General features: G+C 43.7%; 1 protein-coding gene and 1 long non-coding RNA gene across 3 annotated transcripts; one reads left to right on the forward strand and one right to left on the reverse strand.

Annotated features, from left to right (window-relative positions):
• The first annotated feature begins 4 nt into the window (after window positions 1-4).
• LOC109890851 (suppressor of tumorigenicity 7 protein-like) lies at window positions 5-17,946 on the forward strand. 2 transcript variants are annotated; one of them, XM_020482922.2, is made up of 15 exons: window positions 5-299; window positions 875-957; window positions 1,173-1,332; window positions 1,584-1,638; window positions 1,769-1,908; window positions 2,079-2,157; window positions 2,322-2,410; window positions 2,524-2,624; window positions 3,345-3,459; window positions 3,732-3,804; window positions 4,098-4,200; window positions 10,989-11,139; window positions 11,302-11,394; window positions 11,524-11,663; window positions 15,922-17,942. In XM_020482922.2, the coding sequence occupies exons 1-15, from the start codon at window positions 92-94 to the stop codon at window positions 16,015-16,017; spliced, it is 1,686 nt and encodes a 561-aa protein (XP_020338511.1). In that variant the 5' UTR covers window positions 5-91; the 3' UTR covers window positions 16,018-17,942. The 2 variants fall into 2 exon arrangements, with proteins under 2 accessions (XP_020338511.1, XP_020338512.1); XM_020482923.2 differs by having other exon boundaries at window positions 6-299; window positions 1,769-1,884; window positions 15,922-17,946.
• On the reverse strand, window positions 6,281-21,850 carry LOC116374195 (uncharacterized). Its single transcript, XR_004209995.1, has 3 exons — window positions 21,474-21,850; window positions 6,710-6,825; window positions 6,281-6,313 (listed from the first exon to the last, which is right to left on the reverse strand). It is a non-coding gene; the product is annotated as an uncharacterized LOC116374195 (long non-coding RNA).
• Window positions 21,851-23,297: the final 1,447 nt, after the last annotated feature.

The raw sequence follows: 23,297 nt of genomic DNA on the forward strand, positions 1-23,297 counted from the left end.
CGGGCCAATATGATTAATTTGCTCGCATTGGAAACGACAGGCTCTGATTTTTCTTGGGTTACTTTTAACAAATCTTTGGTGCCACTGGCACATGATTCCTCTGTTTACAGCACAGCCATCCGGTAAAAACATGGAGGACGCCACCAGCAGTAATCCTCAATCTATTGGATTTACAGAGAAATTAAAATCATGGCTGTCCTGGTCATGGACATACATATGTGCAGTTTGGTTTGCCATGGTTTTAACTATGATCTATGTTCTGCGAAGCCCCTTGAAACTGCAGGACACTCTTACCTCAGGTGAGTTAGCTAGCTAAAGTAACGTTAGCTGTAATGCAGAGCCATCAAAGAATGGGCAAGCTAGCTAGTTAGCTAATGTAACCAGCCTGCTAGCTAACAAATATACATCGAGAGACAGTGGATGAAGTGAAAGTTTGACAGTTCCATAGCCAGCATCTCAGGTTGTTTTTTAAATTAAATATTAGACAGCTATTAAACACCTAACTAACGTTTACTGTTATGCTTATGCATAACAACTAACCTGCTAGCTAGATCGCTACATCATTCAAACTAGCAATGCATAGTGATTGCTAGAATTGCATGAGTTTCTTAGTCAGTGTGGCTATTCGCTAGAGACATAGCTAACTAGCTATATCTCTCTTCACCAATGGGCTTCTTCACCAATGGGCTACTTCAACCTCGCTAGCTAGCTACACGGACCCAGCACAGGCTCTGTCTGTAGTAGGCTCTGCATTATCAGCCTCTAATTTACGTTCAGTGTTATATCTGAATCCCAGTCATATTATTCAGTCAGGCTTGTGCAGTGTCATCAATTTGTGTGTTATGCATTTGATCTAACATACCTGTTGTTTCAGCATCTGTGTTCTTGAATACACTGACCCCTAAATTCTATGTGGCACTCACTGGAACATCCTCTCTCATCTCTGGCCTAATCTTGGTGAGTTGTGAAGATCACAGGGTTATTCACTGCATGGGGGTTGGTGAATATAGTTAGCCCTGGTTGTAGATTGGACACTCCACATTTGCAAATGTGCAATTCAAATACCAACACCAGTGCACAATGATACGATTCAAATAAATGGCAATCAATTTCATTGTCAAGAAGATGTGTACATTGCTCTCTGTATGACTGGCCCAATCCCCTGCTTGCAGATATTTGAGTGGTGGTACTTTCGTAAGTATGGGACCTCGTTCATTGAGCAGGTGTCTGTTAGCCATCTTCGGCCTCTCCTAGGTGGGGTGGAGAGCAGCACGACCACTGGCCTGTTCTCCTCAGTCAACGGAGAGGCTGAGCCTAGACCCAGTGTCTCAGGTAAACATTTCACCTATAGTATGGTTCCCCAAACAGACCAAAGACCTGGGTCGTAGGAATTAGTGCACAGCACACTGTAGCAAAACGCAGCAAAGCATTTTGCAATGGACAACAAAAAAATTAGCATTTCTGATTGGACAAGTTCAGGTGCTCTCTCACTGTTTCAGTCCATTTTTCTTCCATTTGGTGGCCAGTGAATATGTGACTCAGGTTTGCAAGGCCATCACTGTAATGACACTTGTCTTTTGCAGAGTGTAAAGTTTGGAGGAATCCTTTAAATCTATTCAGAGGAGCAGAATACAGCAGGTAACGTACATCCTCCACCACAGGATGTCACTCATCCTGAGTTTTAGCTACACTGCCCTTCTATCTAAAGGTAAATTGCTATTTATAAATACTTTGCCCCTGACACTCTTTATTTTGTACCCCTCTAAAGGTACACATGGGTGACTGGAAAAGAGCCTTTGACCTACTACGATATGAACCTGTCTGCTCAAGACCACCAGACCTTCTTCACTGGCGACACTCAGCAACTCAAGACTGAAGATACTGGTTTGAATCTAAGCTTTTCAACTGGTATATTATGATATATGAAAGCCAAAGTTTACATTTCTGGGAAGGAATAGAATCCTTCATTCTTTGTAAAAAAAGACTGCTTTGGGCCTTATTGGCCTGCAGACAGTCTTCTGGATCCATGTCTAGGCACTACGTTCAATATTTTGTTATATTTTTCTGTTCTCTTACAGTTATGCAGAAGGCCTGGAGGGAGAGAAATCCCCAAGCCCGGATCAGAGCAGCTTACCAGGCCATAGAGATGAACCACGAGTGAGTTCTACCGCCATGACAGTTTCGGTTGCGGTTCGAAGACCTTGCCCGCTTATTTCGGGAAATCCAAAATGAATAGTCTTATTTAGGCCAAACAAGTAGGTGTATTCTAGAGTAGAAGTAGAAGTAGAAAGCAAAACAAGTGTCTTCCCTGTGGTTTTTAGGTGTGCTGCTGCCTATGTGCTCTTGGCTGAGGAGGAAGCTACCACCATCACAGAGGCTGAGCGGCTGTTCAAACAAGCCCTGCGGAGCGGTAAGAGAGAACAGAGAGTACAGGACCAAATCACAAGCCTCAGGCCTTTTGAAATCATTAGTCGGGGATGGGATTTTTGTAATTAAATGCAATACATTGCCTCTCTTGCATAGCTGGCAAAGACATCAACTTGCTGGTGTATATCAAACGCAGACTGGCCATGTGTGCACGCAAGCTGGGACGCATCAAGGAGGCAGTGAAAATGATGAGAGATGTGAGTGTTGCCATTTCCTTGACCAGGGGTGTTAAAATCAGGGCCTTGAGTTCTGCATTATGCCTGTTTATGCAGGTAACCTAGCAGTTACAGCATTGAGACAGGAACCAAAAGGTTGCTGGTTGAAATACCCAAGCCGACAAGGTGAAAAATCTGTCTGTTCCCTCGAGCGACCCTTTAAAAACAACACATTTCACTGTACCTATCTGGTGTATGTAAGATTTATTTTTATTGATTGATGCCATTGATTGGCTAGAGGGAGAGTTCACTTACCTGGGATGCATTCAGTTCGATTCAATGTTTGCTACATTGCGTGACGGTTTGCATCGTTCTTAAACAGCCTTTGTGGTATGTTTTTGCTCCCATGTTGGCGGGGTGTGGCCAGATCAATATGGGTGTGACCATCTGAAATCACAAAACTCCTGCAGCACACCATTCATAATCGCCCTCTGGGCCACCATAATCACAAAGCTTTTCAACCGGTCTTTCAGTACAGTACCATTTCCGTTGAATTCATCGTTTTACACTGTTTTGTCATACTGAACGCAGCCCTGGTATTAGTCGCTGTTTAGAGGATAGAACAAACAGAAGTAATGTGTACCTGGAGGCTGTGATTTTTATTGTCCTGTCTTTAGTCCTCTTCTATGCACCTTTTAATACTGGTTAGCCAGGACACTTTATGATTCCTTCTCTCACTTACTGTTCCTTACTTTTTCCCAGTTAATGAAAGAATTCCCACTGTTGGGAATGTTGAATATACATGAAAATCTCCTAGAGGCGTTACTGGAGCTGCAGGCTTACGCTGACGTACAAGCAGTCCTTGCCAAATATGACGGTAAGCTATATGGCATGTAGCCAATGTTTTTATCCAAGGCGACAGTAATGAGTGTGTACATTTTTCATATTAGTGGGCCCAGCGTTAATCAAACCCATAATCCTGGCGTTGAAAGCCCCATGCTACCAACTGAACCCCGTAGGACCACGTGAGGAAAAACAAGGTTCAAGCCAACAAACGACAATGACTTTGAACCAGTCCTCTGTGTTCATGATTTCCAGACTCCTAGTTTGAGCTTAAAGTGAAATAACCATCATGTGTTCTGGTTGTAGACATCAGCTTGCCAAAGTCAGCTACTATATGCTACACGTCTGCACTGCTGAAAGCACGGGCTGTATCAGAGAAGTAAGTGTCCCCGTGGGGGAAATTTAGATTTTTAAGATCCGTTAGTAACCATTATTGTAAAAAATGTATAAGACGTACAAAAACAGTATATTGCATGATCTATACTTGACAAGGATGCATCTGTTTTTATAGGTCAGACAAGTAGCACGGGGGAATTCTGTCTACTAAACAATCAAAACTTTTTTGTGGGACGTCCAACTCTCTTTTTATGAGTGCAGTAGTACTTCTGTCTTAACATGGGTGTGTCTTTCTCTTTGTCTCTCTCTCCATACGTCTCTCTCCATATGTCCCAGGTTTTCTCCTGAGGCAGCATCCCGGCGGGGCCTGAGCACTGCAGAGATGAACGCTGTGGAGGCTATACACAGAGCTGTGGAGTTCAACCCACATGTGCCAAAGGTCAGTCGAGACCTTCAGCCACAGATCTAGGATAAGCTTATGCTCTCCAAATCCTAACCTTGACCATTAATTGCAAGAAAGGTGTATATATCTAGAATCAGCTTAGTGTACCCTATCCAAGTCCGAACCTGAACAATTAGTGGGGGAAATGCAACAACTGATATGAATTTGTATGGTTAGCTTTATTTGAGCAAATTCTGTCATTTTTTTACAAACACAGGTGATGGATGGCTATGTAGTTATTTTGCTGTACTCCATTCTCTTCTGGAGTGATGGCAGCAGAGAGCATCAATGTCTCTACCAGAACTGTGCTGACTTTAGTACTTGTAAGGACCTAGGACAGCCAGCTGGTGTCAGTATTGCACTGCATCGTAAATGTAGCTGCTGTAGTCAGGACTGGACCTGTGAGCCACTACTCACTCTCTCTGTAGCACAGTAGAACACGGTGCCCTGCACTTAGTGGATTTTTCCAAAGGTAAAACTATAAGCCTAATTATTATTCCATTAGCTATCTATCAGTTGACTATGAAGAGTTCCTGGTGAGATCTGGATCGTGTTCAGTAGGGCATACTGTAGCAAAATCTTTTGCAACAGAAAATACAAATCTGTATTTTTACTGCATAAGATCAGATAGTACATCCCCCGTTTCAAAATATTTTCTACCTACTGAACAGGAACCTGAGGTGTAACCTCGTTGATCATGGACATGACTGGGCTGTACTCTGGTCTGGGTGACAACAAGGGGCCTTGATGTGTCCCCTGCAGTAGACAGACAGAAACCATTCCTGCACATCTCTTCCCACAGGGATTAGGCTTGGATGTCCTATAGTAAAACACACAATCCCCCACACACACACTCTCTCTCTCTCTCTCTCTCTCTCTCTCTCTCACACTCACTCACATACACAGAGGTCGCAGCCTCCCTACAGCAAATGCGTGTGTGTGTGTGTGTGTGTGAGCTGCGATGTGTGGCAGTCACAGGCAGCGAGGGGGAAACTCAGTGCTTTGATCCAGGCTTTGATGTGAGGGCCCTCATCCTGAGTGTCTCCCTGTCCCCCACCTCGCCCCAGGGGCATTGCTGCCCCCCTCTCTGCTCCCTTCTCAGCCCCCCTTTGCCCCCTCTCATTCCCCTGCCATGGCACTGACAAACAGGGCGGGTCAGACTATAAAGTAGTGATCCCAGAGATAGTGCACATCTACAGCACCTCTGCTTTCAACTGGTGTTACCCTAGACCCTTCTAACTAAACTCTGAACCTCAAAGCCAGTTCCACTGCATTTTTTTCCACTGTCCCCCTCTAATCAAGGACTGATTTAGACCTGGGACACCAGGTGTGTGCAATGATTTATCAGGTAGAACCAAAAACCAGCAAGCTCCGGACCTCGTAGGGTAGAGTTGAATACCCCTGCTCTAGACCGTTGAGCTGGGAGAGACTAATATGTTCTCTCCGTCTGTCAATCTCTGTCCCATTGAAGAAGATCTTCTCCCTCCCAGGGTTCACGTCTCATAGTAGACAGGCAGATGGGACACTCCAAACCTTTTAGAAATGTTCAAATCGACTGAATTATAGCACATAAAACATTTTACTGCCACTGACGCATAAATGAATGGAGTTCAGGGATTTTGGTGGGAATTCAGGTATAACATGTATTGTCATATGTCACTTATTTTCTTAGAATGCATATATATATATATACACACACACACAGTGCCTTCAGAAAGTATTCACACCCCTTGACTTTTTCTACATTTTGTTGTGATTCAATTTAGATTTTGTGTCACTGGCCTACACCATCATGTGAAAGTGGAATGATGTTAGACATTTTTACAAATTAATCAAAAATTAAAAGCTGAAATGTCTTGAGTCAATTCAACCCCCAATTCAACCCCCTTTTTTTATGGCAAGCCTAAATCAGTTCAGGAGTAAAAATGTGCTTAACAAGTCAACATAATAAGTTGCATGGATAGTGTTTAATAACATATCCTTTTTGAATGATTACCTCATCTCTGTACCCCACACATATATACAATTATCTGTAAGGTCCCTCAGTCAAGCAGTGAATTTCAAACGCATAGACCTGGGAGGTTTTCCAATGCTTCACAAAGAAGGGCACCTATTGGTAGATGGGTAAGGGGAAGAAAAAAAAGAAGCAGGATTTGAATATCCCTTTGAGAATGGTGAAGTTATTAATTACACTTTGGATGGTGTATCAATAAACCCAGTCCCTACAAACATGCTGGTGTCCTTCCTAACTACGTTGCCGGAGAGGAAAGAAACCGCTCACGGCCAGTTGTAACTTTAAATAGTTAAGAGTTTAATGGTAGTGAAAAAACTGAGTATGGATCAACACCATTGTAGTTACTCAACAATACTAACCTAAATGCCTGAGTGAAAAGAAGCCTGTACAGAATAAAACATATTCCAAAACATGCATCCTGTTTGCAATAAAGCACAAAAAATAAAACATTTAAAATGTGGCAAAGAAATTAACTTTGTTCTGAATACAAACCGTTATGTTTGGGGAAAATCCAACACACCACATCACTGAGTACCACTTTTCATATTTTCAAGCATGGTGGAGGCTGCGTCATGTTATGAGGATGCTTGTCACCGGCAAGGAGTGGACTAGGGAGTTTTTCAGGATTAAAAGAAACAGAAAATCCTAGATTAAAACCTGGGTGTCTGCTTTCCACCAGACAAGTCAACATTCAGCTGGACAATAACATAAAACACAAGGCCAAATATACACTGGTGTTGCTTACCAAGACAACATTTAATGTTCCTGATTGGCCTAGTTACAGTTTGGACTTAAATCGTCTTGAAAATCTATGGCAAAGATGAACGTAACATATATTGGCTCAATGCTGTGAATACTTATATACATATCTGTATTTCATTACATTTAATACATTTGCTAACATTTCTAAAAACATGTTTTCACTTTCATGCAGTATTGTGTGTAGATGGATGAGAATAGTTTTTATTTAATCTATTTTGAGTTCAGGCTGTAACACAACAAAATGTGGAGTAAGCCATGGGGTATGAATACTTTCGGATGATACTGTATATTTTCTAATGGTATCAGGTATTTTTTTTCTTAAAGTAAATCATATGAGATGCCTCATTTGCATAAACACAATGGGTGTATTTTCATTCGTGAATACATTAACATAACGGGATGGAACAGGGCTGCAAAAACATGCCCTGTCTATGCCTACCTGTGCTGTCTATGCCTACCTGCACTCACATGTGCTGTCTAGACTGCCTAATTTAATTCCTGTTGTTGTCACTTTCTGTTGCGTAATTCAAGTGTGTCAATAGCAGGATATCCTAGATTAGAAATCACCACACTTGGCTCTAGGTTACACCTATCTAAACAAACATTGTTTGCGAGAGTAAGACATAATGTCACTATAATCGCAAGTGTTCATTTTAGGTACTTGTTTCATTTCCGCGCGTCTAATTTGTAAACATCTGTATTAAATGATTACTTTTTTTAAATTCCACCCAAAAAAATCAACACTCATTAAAAAAATATTTCTTCTCTTTCTTGTGACTTAAGTATCGAAACGATGCATTGAATCCCAGATGAAGCTTTAGCGTTATTATAGACGCCATTACCAGCGTGCGTTTGACAGGCCATTACAAACATTTCTGCACTCGTACCTTTTAACGAGGGAAAAAAGTACAGGCTCAAGCAAGAGGTATGAAAGGTTCGCAGGAGTCAAATGAAAGCAATCAATCCAGTGATTATTGAAGTGACCGGTGGTTTTTGCACCGATCAAACACAGGAAATAGATGGCTGCGACTGACTTAACGTGGCGACTTTTAAAAGAGTTGTGCCTGTCGCATTGTCCTCAGGAGTGCGGGAGTGAAGCAGGTTCTTTCAGCTTCACCGTGTCAAGTCAATTAATTGAATCCGCTATAGGGTTGGGTGCTTTGGTCTTCTTATAGTCAAAGCTTTTGAGATTATGCAGCGGGATTATTTCCTGGTCGAAATGATGTGTCAGACTTGTCTTTTATTTATTTATTTATTGATCAAGGTGAGTCCCATTTGAGATCTTATCAAGATCCGGTGTGTATCTCTTTCACAAGGGACCCCTGTCCTTGTCTGTCTAAATGGTCATTGAGTGCACCTGTAGCCGTAGAGCCCGAGGCATGCCTGGCGTGGGCTGTTTTCTGCCCAGCAGCCAGTGTTCACCCACAGATACCAGTTGTTCACTGGACTGGAGCGAGCTGCTCTGGCTCTGTTGTGGGTGGGCTTCCATTCCCAGCAGCTTCCCCGCATTCCCCTGCTTCAATCAACGAGCGAGACCCCCCCCCCCCGATTCCTCCCACCGGCCTCGGCAACGTGACCCCTCAGCAGTCAGTCAGTCCACCAGCCAGCCCCCACCAGGCAGCCTTGGAAGAGTGGTGTAATGAAGGCAAGATTTATGGGCATTCTGGGAGGTCAGGCGTGGGGAGTGTTAGGGCCAGCATCGCAGCAGGCCTGAGGGGATTATATATGGACATCACGCTACATCACATGAGCAGACTGCACTAAATGCTCCACACACCCAGCTGTTTCAGTGCTCAACCTCTTAACCGCTCTCCTCGCCACTTTTTTCTTGTCTGTCCCAATCAGTCTCGCTCTCCCTCTCTCTCTCTCTCTCTCTCTCTCTCTCTCTCTCTCTCTCTCTCTCCAAGGAACAGTAGAATGGTTGAGAAACCGGACAGAGGGAAGCCTGTATGGCTGGTCCAGTGTTAAGGACACCTGAATGTGTTTTATATTTGGCACACTCCTGTGGTTAACACTTCCTCGCGCATTTCGAGTGTGCTGCTTTGTGCCTGGTAGCCTATGTTGTGGCGATGGCCTCCTCGGCCTTGTTCAGAATTCAGGTGGATGGAGGCTTGACTTAGGTCAAGTGTGATCCAACACTGCACTGGAGGAGACGGGCGGCAGTAAGAAGTGCCTTGGCACAGCTCTAGCGTCAGCTCACCTTCACCAGTTCCTAACCTTAATCATTGGAAGGAACGATACAAAACGTACCATCTTTTTTTTAGATCAGTTTCTCGGGTCAATATCATCCTCCAGCATCCGTCCAGTTCAGTCCGCCGCTACTTTCGGGTGACCTAACATGACAGACGGCCTCAGAGGTCACCTATCCTTCAACAGCACCGTGAGCCAATGAGACGACGGCTGGATGTCGTCGACTTGTTCCATTGTGCTAAATGCCGAAGATTAAAATCGGAGGGAGGCTTATGAGTTATGCTCCGGCGTATGAGTGTTCCAAGATAAAAGAGGAACGTCAATGAAACTCGATCCCTTCATCAAAGAGGCGACTGGTGAAGGGGGGGGGGGGGGGGGTACGGAGGAGGGAGGCAGCGCAGAGGGCCGAGGTGTTACCCACCCTTATGCCAGGGCATGCCAGGAAGGACAGCTGCCAGTCAAATGCTTTGGTAACCATCACCTCTACCCTTATTAAACACACTGGTATACCTGGTTAAAAGTGCTGCTCCTAACAGAATGAAGTATGCTCAGCATCTATATAGCAGGCCTCTCCAACCCTGCTCCTGGAGAGCTACCGCGTAGGTTTTCGCTCCAACCCTAATCTTGCACACCCAATTCTAATAATTAGCTGGTTGAAAAGCTGAATCAGGCTAGTTACAACTGGGGTTGGAGCGTAAACCTACAGAAGGGTAGCTCTCCAGGGACAGGGTGGGAGAGCCCTGATCTATACAGTAAGCCTAAGTGCTGACTGGCGTAAAAGTCTCAAATTTGGCGAGGACATGAAAGTCGCGCACGCCATTGAATGACTGCAACTCAAATAAATCACTGCAGCGAGGAGTGGAGTGCGCTGAAAACGTCTTTGAGTGTCTAGCACTTTTTAATCTCAAAAACGTGAAACTCACAGACCGTTATCCACGCATAACCAATCAGCATCATATTCATGCAAACACACTGTAGCCAGCCAGCTAACACACCAGCTAACTGTCCTTGAGGGAAGAGGAGAGTAGTGCAGAGGCCCTGGGTGCAGCCTCCTGGGCAAGCAGGGTGGCTCTGGGCTGCTATGCACTGGGCTGGCTGGCTGGCTGAGCCTATGACCATGGGGGAGATTAAACAGGATTAGCTTTAGGGTAACCTTCCCAAAGTGTCAGTCTAAGACCCATAGTCCTGTGAAGCAGGCTGCCTGGGAATCCAGAAGGCCCAACCCCAACGGTCCCTGCTGGACCCACAGCCCAGGGGACCAGTTCAGAGGGGATTAACGCCACTGCCACGCCGCCACACACACATACACACACACACACACAGTCCAGACACGGAGGAAAGTCGGCAGCACCACACAGCATAGCCTGACTCAGTGGGAGGAACTCACAAGGGGAGTTTACACTCTGAAACTAACAGTAAAAGAGAAGAGAGAGGCTTTAGATTTCCCCCACTTGAACAATTGCAAAACAAGGGCCCTCAACAAATGCCTCACGAGGAAAAGTATATTTCAGTCTATCGGTCAGATAGCCTTAGCCTAGGGAATTATTGCTCAACAGGATATGGATGAAGTGCTGACTAATTCCCATTCAAATAAATGAACTACACTGCCCTTGTCTTCCTTGCACTCACATTCACACTTCTCTCTGCTGAACAGCACAAATTTAGCAGATTGCGACTGTTATTGCGAAATACGGTTGTTTACCTCACGCCGGTTGTAAGCCACCCTGGATAAGAGCGTCTGCTGCTGAACTATGCCAACGCCTTTGTACCTGTAATGTACTGTAATGGCGTTGTCTCCTGTCTGCCTCTCTGTCTGTAGTATTTATTAGAGATGAAGAGTCTGATCCTGCCTCCAGAGCACATCCTGAAGAGGGGGGACAGCGAGGCGGTGGCCTACGCCTTCTTTCACCTGCAGCACTGGAAGAGGGCCGAGGGAGCCTTAAACCTGCTGCACTGCACCTGGGAAGGCAGTACGTACTGGGACATTGATTGATTGTTTGATAATTAGTAGGTTGATTAATTCATTCATTGCATTTCTGGCAGTGCTCGCATTAAAAAAAAGAGTTGACATTTAAAATCTATGCATGTACATGCTTGATGTGTTTTTCTGCATTTCTCTCCTGCCCCTGAAGCTTTTCGGATAATTCCCTACCCTCTAGAGAAGGGTCACCTGTTTTACCCCTACCCTGGGTGCACAGAAACAGCAGATCGGGAACTGCTGCCCTGTAAGTAGTAGGACAAGTCACTACTATACAGTATACTCAATGCAATGGTAAATTCTGATGATAATATGTGCCTCTATCTCTCTCTTCTCCTCTTTCTCTGCCCTCCCCCCCTCTTGTTCTCTTCTGCAGCCTTCCACGAGGTGTCTGTGTACCCAAAGAAAGAGCTTCCCTTCTTCATCCTCTTCACAGCGGGCCTTTGTTCGTTCACTGCCATGCTGGCCATGCTCACACACCAGTTTCCTGAGCTCATGGGCGTTTTTGCCAAAGCAGTAAGTCGTGCAATTCTCTTCCACTGATCGTTTTGGATGTTGGGGGTAATATTTACTATGGACCGCTTCACATGGCTTTTCATGTTACATTCGCTGAATGAATACTTGATGGTCATTTGGGCTAGGAAACAAAACAAGGTTGTCAATATATAAATGGAATCTGGATGTGGTATTTCTCTGCTTTGTGATCACCCTTCTCGGGAGTTGCAGAGGTGTGGCATTGACATATCCTAGTATAGAAAATACCATTAACCTAGAGTGATTTGCTGATATCGAACTGGGTCCGTTTTAAATTTAGAAGCGTTTTAATGGGAACGATTAAATTCTTAAGACATGTTGTATGCGTGTTATTATTCTCATGTACTCTGACCCAGTTGTCCTCTTGTGTAGTCGCTGCCTCTCACCTCTGTCAACAACGAGGCTCATGGGATGCCTGGGTCTGATTTTGGATGTGGCTCCTGTGTCTTTCACAGCACAGCGCTAGAGCAATACAGCCAGAATCTCTTAGGATTTAATATTGTATTATTTAATAGAGTTGTTTTTGCCTCCACGGTGTGAGAATGAAATCTAGCTTAACCATATCCTGTTTTCTGAGTAGATTCCTAGAGTACTGTACTGTATGACTTGGCGCAAAAGCAGCATCTCCAACTAAGCTCTGTCCCAGCCAGGTAGTTCGTAGTACACTCATGTATTGGATAGCAGGACTTGAAGATCATCCACAGAGCAACAGCTAAGAGGGCCACCTCTAGTGATTTAGTTCAGACTCGATAAGTGGCGTGGGCCTTTCTCAACCAGAACAGGCTAGTCTTGCGTCGTCTCACTTCCCAGTTCCAAGTCTCTTGAGAAAGCCGGAAATGTAGGTTGAGAACAAGCGAGCAACACCTTCGCTCAGCAGCACCGTACTTGGCTACTATAGCAGACCTGAAGAGGAAACTTGCTTTGATGACGCCGGTTTTCCACAGAGCCGCACCCTGTCAGGAGGGTCTCCAGGGAATGTGGAGGTTAAGGTTTAGGATGATAGAGTGTGCCTGTCACTACCAGAACAGGTTAACACCTCCACGCAGTCCTTCTCAAAGGGCTGTTTTCCAGCCCAGGCTCAGTTTGCCTAATGCACCGTGCCTGTTAAACATCAAAAGTAAAGAACTGCAGTCCAATTGCCCCCATAGCCCATTTCACAGAGCCCCTTTTCCCGCACATTATGGGAATATATGGGGGCCGAAAGAGCGTAAGCCAGCAGCTGATAACACAATCCAACATAGGCTTACAGCATGCGCATTAGTTCCAGGGTTTAAGCATTGGGTTTGATGTATGTGATTTAGTCCCTTGTTTATTTATAAGACAGTGTGGCAGACTGTCAGTGTTTCTGTTTTTAGCCTGTTTGGCTAGGCCCTCTCTCACGCTAATCCTCTGTTTACGGTGGCCCTGTTTATTAGCTCTCACTTTACACAGCAGAGCAGGGCCATTAGCCTGGGCAAAAACAAGTCCGCAGAGACCGCCTGGCACTCACACTTTTGTTATGGGAAAGACTGCCTCTAGATAACACTTTTACAGCGCAGTGGAGAGCCTGGTTTGTGTAAGGGCCAGATAGAGGCACTCCATGAAAGCCTCGGAGGCTGGAGGGAGGGGAACAGCCCAGGCCCATACCGTTCTCTGAGGAAAAAACGAGATTTCTGCTGAAGAGGATAAAAAAAGATCCCCGGCCTGAGACAGGACAGTGGGGGTGACCCCCCCCCCCCCCACGCTTCCTCTTTATCTACTCCTAGCCCTACTACATGGCAGCCATGTCTGTCCTCAACCAGCTTTTATTAGGTTACCTATTCTGTGGCTCATTGTGTCAGTAGGGCAAGGCCTAACCTAATTCAAAGTGTGCTTTGTAACTCACTCCATCTTATGGAGGATGGATGTTGTTTTCAAAGTCTTCAGAAGTAGGTGACTGAGTGGTATGACGAGAGAGAGTTTATTTTTTATATACACTACATGACCAGAAGGATGTGAACACCTGCTCGTCAAACATCTCATTCCAAAAGCATGGGCATTAAAATGGAGTTGGTCAGGGCTCTGTGCAGGCCAGTCATGTTATTCCACAGTGATCTCGACCAACCATTTCTGTATGGACCTCCCTTTATGCACCGGGGCATTGTCATGCTGAAACGGGAAAGGGCCTTCCCCAAACTTTTGCCACAAAGCTGGAATGTCATTGTATGCTGTAGCGTTAAGGGGCCTAGCCCGAACCATGAAAAACAGCAACCAGACCATTATTCCTCCTCCACCAAACTTTACAGTTGGAACTATGCATTGGGGCAGGTAGCGTTCTCCTGGCATCCGTCAAACCCAGATTCGTCCGTCGGACTGCAAGATGGTGAAGTGTGATTCATCACTCCAGAGAACGTGTTTCCACTGCTCCAGAGTCCAATGGCGACGAACTTTACACCACTCCAGCCAACGCTTGGCATTGCACATGGTGATCTTAGGCTTGTGTGCGGCTGCTCGGCCATGGAAACCCATTTCATGAAGTTCCTGACAACAGTTCTTGTGCTGAAGTTGGTTCCAGAGACAGTTTGGAACTCTGTAGTGAGTGTTGCAACCGAGGACAGACAATTTTTACGCGCTACACGCTTCAGCTCTCAACGGTCCTGTTCTGTGAGGTTGTGTGGCCTACCACTTTGCGGCTGAACCGTTGTTTCTCCTATACGTTTCCACTTCACAATAACAGCACGTACATTTGACCAGGACAGCCCTAACAGGACAGGAATTTGACGAATTGATTTGTTGGAAAGGTGGCATCCTATGACGGTACCACGTTGAAAGTCACTGAGCTCTTCAGTAAGGCCATGCTACTGCCAATGTTTGTCTATGGAGATTACATGACTGTGTGCTCAATTGTATACACCTGTCAGCAACTGGTGTGGCTGAAACAGCCAAATCCACTAATTTGAAGGCGTATCCACATACTTTTGTATATATAGTGTATCTTATTTGACTGGGTGTTTTTAAACACTTTGACACATCTGACTCATGGTCACTGCACGTTGTTTGTTCTGGGTGGACGTGTCTGTAGACTTGTGATTATTGAAATGTTTACCTAAAGGCTTGTTTTTATAAACACAAGCAAATAGTTGGGCAAAATACCTTTCGACAAAATAATGTGTGAAGACCACACTCAATAACTTTCCACTTTGCAGATCTGAATTTGGAAAAAACCTTGATCAATTGGGCTAATATCTTATGTTTTCAAAATATTTTCCATTCCTGTTGTTGCACTAGGCATGAGGACTCGCCTCTGTCTGTCACGTTGGGCAGTGTCATCGCTGTCGGCATTGGGGGAGAGAGACCCATGGCATTGCATGCTTAAGCGTTGGCCGTGGTTCCAGATAATAGAGCAAAATGCTGTGGCCTTGCTTCCCCTATCCTGTCACAACCATCTGTTCACCTCGCAAACGTATTGCTTCATAAACACATTCAAGTGTTGTTTATGGTGGATTTAACTATTGGGGTTGAAATATTTTTTCAGATATGCGACCGCAGGCCAATTTCAATTGGTTAAGCTGGACATGGAGGCCTCAACAAGGGTTTATGGGTCTCCTCTCTCCTTGCTTATTTGTTTTGGGAGAGCGTTTTATAGAATTAGACCTTGGATCCCTAGGGTGTAGTAGTGATGCAAGCGTTGGTATTCAACCCTAGATGAAGGGTACATTCTAACATGCCCCCTCAGTACAACGCGCCAGGCCAGTGCCTGTCATCTCACGTTTGATTTCACCGTACTCCACAGCAGTCTGTGTAGTTTGTTGAATACAGGGGAATAGCAGTTGTCAGAATTCAAAATGAAAGTGTGTTCATTTCTGTTCATCAGTTATATCGTGTTGGGGTAGCCACCCCCCCCCCCCCCAGTAGGCCAATGCCACGTCATGGCATTGTAAGAAATATAGTTATAGCACATGTGCAATTGTGTTATTGTTGTGACTGAGCTTGTAAAGATACTCATGTACAAAGATAGAGCTGTGTGGTATGATTTGGGATGGTGTAGGCCCCTCAAACTGAACTCTAAGACCTCAAAGCCAGTTCCACTGCATTTTCTTTCCATTGTCCCCCTCTAATCAGGGACGGATTTTAGACCTGGGACGCCAGGTGTGTGCAATTAATTATCAGGTGGTACAGAAAACCAGCCGTCTCCGGACCTCGTAGGGTAGGAGTTGAGTACCCCTTGTGTAGGCTATTGAAAGCAGTGTATTGAAATATCTTTGTTTCTTTCGTTCCTCAGTTCTTCAGCACCCTATTCGCACCCCTGGGTTTCTTCGCTGACAAGATGGAGAGCTTCATGCCGTCCAGTTTTTGGCATCAGCTGACTCGAATCTGACCCCATCACACACACACACACGCACACACACACCACATACGCAAACACACTCCTCAGACAGCAGCACTTCAAAACTATAGACAGAAATGTTTGCTCTCCTGTCTTCAGCATTTACACACACTTTGGGAATGATTCTGTTGGCGAAGTCTTGTATCATGAGACAGATTTTTTTTTTTTTTAAGTAAACATTTACCAGATATTCACACATTCATTCATTTTTTTATTTATTATTACCATTATTATATGAACTTGAAGTTACTTTGAGTAACACATTGAGAGTATTTCAACCCACAGTTTACTCCCAAGTCTGGCCTCGAAATTGGGCCATTCTCTCATAGATGAAGTGCCGAAACAATAAGTGAAACAACAAATGAATGATTCTAAATGAGCACACAATTCTTTTTTTTTGGAGTGCAGTGACGGTTCACGTTTCATCATTCTGAAAGCTAACACTACAGTTCCTACTCTGTTCTATTTGCGGTTGATAATATTTGGCCAAATGTATTGCCTCTGTTAGCTGGTGCAACAGGAGCGAGAGAGGGGTAAAGAAGAGGAGAAAAAGTACTAGAAGGCCTGTTTTCCAGGATCACAGTTCATGTACAGACACATTTCTGTTCACTAGAACAAAGTATGTGTGTCAAAAGAGTACATGCCAGTTGAGATGGGTAAAAAGAAATAAATAAAGCGTAACCTTTATGGTACATAGTTTTCCTATGGGGTCGGAGTTTGTGATTTACTGCCTCACCCTGTCTGTGGTGTATGCAACGCCTGCAACGTTTTGCCAGTTGTTGCTACGGCATGCCACCTCAGTATTATATCACTCTAGCCCCTCAGACGTTGTATGACAATGTAAATGGGATATTGACTGGTCACGGCATGGGCATCACTCACAGCCAATTACATAACGGAAAGCTGCATTTCTAGTTTCTCCTCTATGAGTTGGAGGCAACGCGTATTGCTCAGGTGTTATGGGCAGTGTTTAACTTGGGCAGGAGCTCACCGGAGCTGGGTACCGGCATGTTCTACTACTTGAGCTCCTGTTCCTCTTTATAAAATATTAGCTCAAAAGTATTGTGGAGCTCCTGCACTTACATATAAACAGTACCGGCACCCAAAATGAGTACCGGCACCTATTTCAGTTCAAGTCAAGCACTGGTTATGGGGCAATAGCAATCACAACAGGACACTATTTGTTTAAAGTACTGTATGATCTCACTTTATCCTCATCAGAAAATAATCTGAACCATGATCTAAGACTAGTCAATAGCCAATATATTGTGGCAAGACTTGAATAGCATGAAGTGCCTCACTGGCTCAACAGACAGATTGGAAATAATCGGCTTGATGAAATGGAAAGACATTGCCCACGATACTGCCAGATATTTATTGTATTGAACCAACGTTGCGGGCATACAGTGCCTTATTCACCGGGGAGGACCAGTGGTTTCAGAACATGCTCATTCATTTTCTAATTCCTTCAACTGCGTTATACGTTTGAGTGTACATGAACCCAATCATGAGTCAAGGCAGCAGTGAGAGCTGACCGTTTATTGGTTGCTGGTGGTGCGTTGGCATCACGGTCAATTATCACACATTGCTTGAGCAGCACTAATAATTGGTTTGCTTACATTCAACGTGTGTGTCAAAGCCATCAACATTCCTACCCGGCTATACTGTGCACTATCTGGGTGTACTTACTGTGCACTATTTTAATTCCATACTGTTGGATTATATTTGAGTAACATGATGAAATGCTGAAGACAGAAGTCATAATATTTGACCTAACTACCATATGAGTTGGATAGTTGGATAGCTCACAATAAATTGGTTATTGAATGTCATTTTAATGTGTTTTGTGTTTGAATTTTTCTTGTACATTGTGAACAAATCCCCCCCCCCCCCCCAAAAATAAAACTATTCAAGATGGAATTTGTTTTTATGATTATGTCTTGGGAATGTGGGCCTAGGAGGCTCTATGGTTTACCTAGACGGAGAACATGCATGCAAAACAAGTCCAGACTACCTGGGTCTTTCTATAACGGGGGCCAATGTGTGGCATCGAGGTCACATTTTCTGAAAGGTTTGATATGCATTTAAATGTGGTTTTCTTGCAGCTTCTCTTGTGTAGTTACAGGAATAAGAGTCTAGATGGACACAATGAGATCGTAACTCCTAGCAACAACAAAGCATCTACATGTCTTTCAAAATGTCATATGAAACATGGACACTGCATGTTTCTTTGTCATGCCTGGTAACTACGTCTGTTTGTGCTTTAGACAACTTCTCCATCATTTATAGCCATGCTAAACCTTCCAGGGGAATGAAAAGGATAAACAACAGTGTTTCTATCGTTTTTAATAGTTGATGTAATCATTCCATTCAATAATCATTCCACTCAATAATATAATACAATAGGTTCTGTCAACATAATCATTGACAATAATAATAATAACAATAACCAATGATAAAAGCATTATAATCACTAAACTCTTCAAGCTGAGTGTGTGTGTTAAAACTAGACATCACCCTAGACCCACTCCAATAAGCATACCACCCCAACAGATCCACAGATGACGCAATCTCAATTACACTCCACACTGCCCTTTCCCACCTGGATAAAAGGAACACCTACACTACCATTCAAAAGTTTGGGGTCACGTAGAGATGTCCTTGTTTTTTTTAAGAAAAGCACTTTTCTTTTCTCCAAAATACAGTGTAGACATTGTTAATGTTGTAAATGACTATTGTAGCTGGAAATAGATGATTTTGAATGGAATATCTACATAGGCGTACAGAGGCCTGTTATCAGCAACCATCACTCCTGTATTCCGATGGCATGTTGTGTTAGCTAATCCAAGTTTATCCGAGGAGGACAACATCCCATCGAGTTTGAGAAAGAGACGCCTCACAAGTCCTAAACTGGAAGCTTCATTAAATAGTACCCGCAAAACACCAGTCTCAACGTCAATAGTGTCGCCTCTTCACTATTGACGTTTGAGAGTGATGTTTTGCGGGTACTATTTAATGAAGCTTCCAGTTTAGGACTTGTGAGGCGTCTCTTTCTCAAACTCGACACTCTAATGTACTTGTCCTCTTGCTCAGTTGTGCACCGGGGCCTCCCACTCCTCTTTCTATTCTGGTTAAGGACAGTTTGTGCTGTTCTGTGAAGGGAGTAGTACACAGCTTTGTACGAGATCTTCAGTTTCTTGGCAATTTCTCTCATGGAATAGCCTTAATTTCCCCAAATTAGAATAGACTGATGCGTTTCAGAAGAGAGGTCTTTGTTTCTGGCCATTTTGAGCCTGTAATCGAACACACAAATGCTGACGCTCCAGATACTCAACTAGTCTAAAGAAGGCCCGTTTAATTGCTTCTTTAATCAGAACAAAACAACAGTTTTCAGCTGTGCTACCATAATTGCAAAAGGGTATTCTAATGATCAATTAGCCTTTTAAAAATGATAAACTTGGATTAGCTAACACGACGTGTTATTGGAACACATGAGTGATGGTTGCTGATAATGGGCCTCTGTACACCTATGTAAAGTAGTTATTCCCCATAACAAATCTGCCGTTTCCAGCTACAATAGTCCTTAACAACATTAACAATGTCTACACTGTATTTCTGACCAATTTGATGTTATTTTAATAGACAAAAAAAAATGCTTTTCTTTCAAAAACTAGGACATTTCTAAGTGACCCCAAACTTTTGAACGGTAGTGAATGTGAAAATGCTGTTCATTGACTACAGCTCAGCGTTCAGCACCATAGTGCCTTCCAAGCTCATCACTAAGCTAATGTTCCTGGGACTGAACACCTACCCCTGCAACTGGATCCTGGACTTCCTGACAGAACGCCCCAGGTGGTGAGTGTAGGCAACACATCTGCCACGCTGATCCTCAACACGGGGGGCCCCTCGGGTGCATGCTTAGTCCCCCTATACGCTCTGTTTACCCACTGCATGGCCAAACATGACTCCAACACCATCATTAAGTTTGCTGACAACAGCGGTGGTAGGCCTGATCACCGACAACAATGAGACAGCCTATAGGGAGGAGGTTAGAGAACTGGGACTATGGTCCCAGGACAACAACCTCTCCCTCAACGTGAGCGAGACAAAGGAGATTATTGTGGACTACAGGAAAAGGAGGGCCTAGCCCCCATTTACATTGACAGGGCCGTAGTGGATCAGGTCGAGAGCTTCAAGTTCCTTGGTGTCCACATCACCAACAAACTATCATGGTCCAAACCGTTAAGAATGTCGTGAAGAGGGCACGACAATGCCTTTTCCGCCTCAGGAGACTGAAAAGACTTGGCATGGGTCCCCAGATCCTCAAAAAGTTATACAGCTGCACCATCGAGAGCATCCTGACCGGTTGCTCACTCCCTGGTATGGCAGCTACTCGGCATCCGACCGTAATGTGCTACAGAGGGTAGTGCGTACAGCGCAGTACATCACTGGGGCCAAGCTTCCTGCCATCCAGGACCTATATACTATACTAGGCAGTGTCAGAGGAAGGCCCAAAAATGTGTCAAAGACTCCAGTCACCCAAGTCATAGACTGTTCTCTCTGCTACTGCATGGCAAGCGGTACCGGAGCACTAAGTCTAGGTCCAAAAGGCTCCTTAACAGCTTCTACCCCCAAGCCATAAGACTGCTGAACAATTATTTTGCTTTACTATTTGAATTGACCCCCCCCCCCCCCCCCCCCCCCCCTTTGTTTTTACACTGCTGCAACTCGCTGTTTATTATCTCTACCCCTACCTACATGTACAGTACATAACAATATTTTCTTAAAACTGCATTGTTAGGTTAAAGGCTTGTAAAGTAAGCATTTCACGGTAAGGTCTAAGCTGGACACATCCACGGCACCCTAATCAGGCTTATCAGACAGGTCTGGGTAGGTGAAGACCTGCTGTAAACAGTCAAAGGATATATTTACATGTCTACTATTCATACCCTTGCTTCATTCCAGCTAGTTAGATGTGAAACCGCTGACTAACTATAGCTGGGGCATAACCCCTGTGCAAGTATGTATACCTACATGTGCATACTACCTCAATCAGCCTGACTAACCGGTGCCTGTATATAGCCTCACTACTGTTATTTTTCAATGTCTTTTTTACTGTTGTTTTTATTTCTTTACTTATCTATTGTTCACCTAATAGCTTTTTTTAACTTAGAAATTGCACTGTTGGTTAGAGCCTATAAGTAAGCATTTCACTGTAAGGTCTACACCTTTTGTATTTGGCACACGTGGCAAATAAACGTTGATTTGATATGATCTCTAGTCTATCAATAGGTACGGTTGTTTTGGCTGTATTGCATTATTTAATAAGATGACCAATGGTTAGCTAGGTAGCTAGGATATATCAGTGAGCTAACCATTTGCATTAACAAGAGTTCATTAATAAGTCAATACACACTAAATGTTATGCAGAAATTGAGAAGTCTTACCTTATCTTGGCACTGTGGAATATTATGGGCAGCTATGTATTAATCAATGAATGACTTGGATTTATAGGATGAAGTTGTAATGGTGACCTCCTGCTCTGAAAGGACAGGAATAGTTGGCTGTGCACTTGACCAGGCATTCCTCATTTAACCCCACCCACATTTGATCATTGAAATATAAAGCTGTGTTTTGGTTTAATATGCAAAAACAGAAAAAACAAGTCTTTTTTTTTCTTCGATTTCTATTCAAAAACGAATAAATAAGCCGTTTTCATGTTCCCGATTGCTCTGTCCACCAAGTAGGCTAATTATCTTGACCACTGCAACAACAGAGTCACCAAAATGTTCTGTCAATCCTCGAGATCAACATTAATTCCCGCACTTTGGCCACTTTGGCTGTTGTTAAGTTGCGTGCAGTAACACACAAGCTCTTTATCACAGAAAAGTCCTTTCCTGAATCAGCTGATGTTGTGCAATAATGTCCCCATGGAACTAAACAGCTAGACATCAAACTCGTATCAAACAACTATTATGCATAATTACTGAAGAACCCCATTAATGACAGTATCAATATTAAAGTTACACTTTCTGTTTGAAGCATTGGACTTTGCATTATTTTGGATATATGTGCCAATGAAGCTGTTTTCACACGGTAACACAAATGTTAGGAGGTTACAGTACACTTCTGAGATCTCCACACTAAAAAAAAAGATCCTGACAGCAATATCCAGGAATTTCACAGGGCCAAAGTCAATGTGTAATTAAATTGTTAAATGCTTAGTATATGATATAAAAACAAACAACAGTATCATAAATCTAAGGAGAGAAAGGTAGTGTTTTTTTTATCACATGAGTTTTGCCAAATCTGTGAAGACTCCAAGCATGAGAAAGGGATTTAACAACTAGGTTCTGATTCAACTCATTAATTATATTGAATGCATCAACAGTACCAGTCACACTTTTGGACACACCTACGTATTCAAGTGTTTCTCTTTATTTTTACTATTTTCTACATTGTAGAATAATAGTGATGCTATCAAAACTATGAAATAACATATGGAGTCATGTAGTAACCAAAAAAGTGTTCAACAAATAAAAATATATTTGAGATTTGATATTCTTCAAACTAGCCACCCTTTGTCTTGGTGACAGCTTTGCACACTCTTGGCATTGTCTCAACCAGCTTCACCTGGAACAGTTTTGAAGGAGTTCCCACATATGCTGAGCACTTGTTTGCTGCTTTTCCTTCACTCTGCTGTCCAACTCATCCCAAACCATCTCAGTTTGGTTGAGGTTGGGTGATTGTGAAGGCTAGGTCATCTGATGCAGCACTCCATCACTCTTCTCCTTGCTTAAATAGCCCTTACACAGCCTGGAGGTGTGTTGGGTCATTGTCCTGTTGAAAAACAAATGATAGTCCCACTAAGCGCAAACCAGATGGGATGGCATATCACTGCAGAATGCTTTGGTAGCCATGCTGGTTAAGTGTGCCTTGAATTCTAAATAAATCACTGACAGTGTCACCAGCAAAGCACCATCACACCTCCTCCTCCATGCTTCACGCTGGGAACCACACATGCGGAGATCATCTGTTCACCTACTCTGCGTGAATGGATGACAGATTTCCACCATTGCTCGTGTTTCTTGGCCCAAGCAATTCTCTTCTTATTATTGGTGCCCTTTAGTAGTGTTTTCTTTGCAGCAATTTGTCCACGAAGGCCTGATTCACACAGTCTCCTCTGAACAGTTAATGTTGAGATGTGTCTAATACTTGAATTGGGCTGCAATTTCTGAGGCTGGTAACTCTAATGAACATATCCTCTGCAG

This window comes from Oncorhynchus kisutch, linkage group LG5, assembly GCF_002021735.2.
Source record: "Oncorhynchus kisutch isolate 150728-3 linkage group LG5, Okis_V2, whole genome shotgun sequence".
Lineage (NCBI taxonomy): Eukaryota > Metazoa > Chordata > Actinopteri > Salmoniformes > Salmonidae > Oncorhynchus > Oncorhynchus kisutch.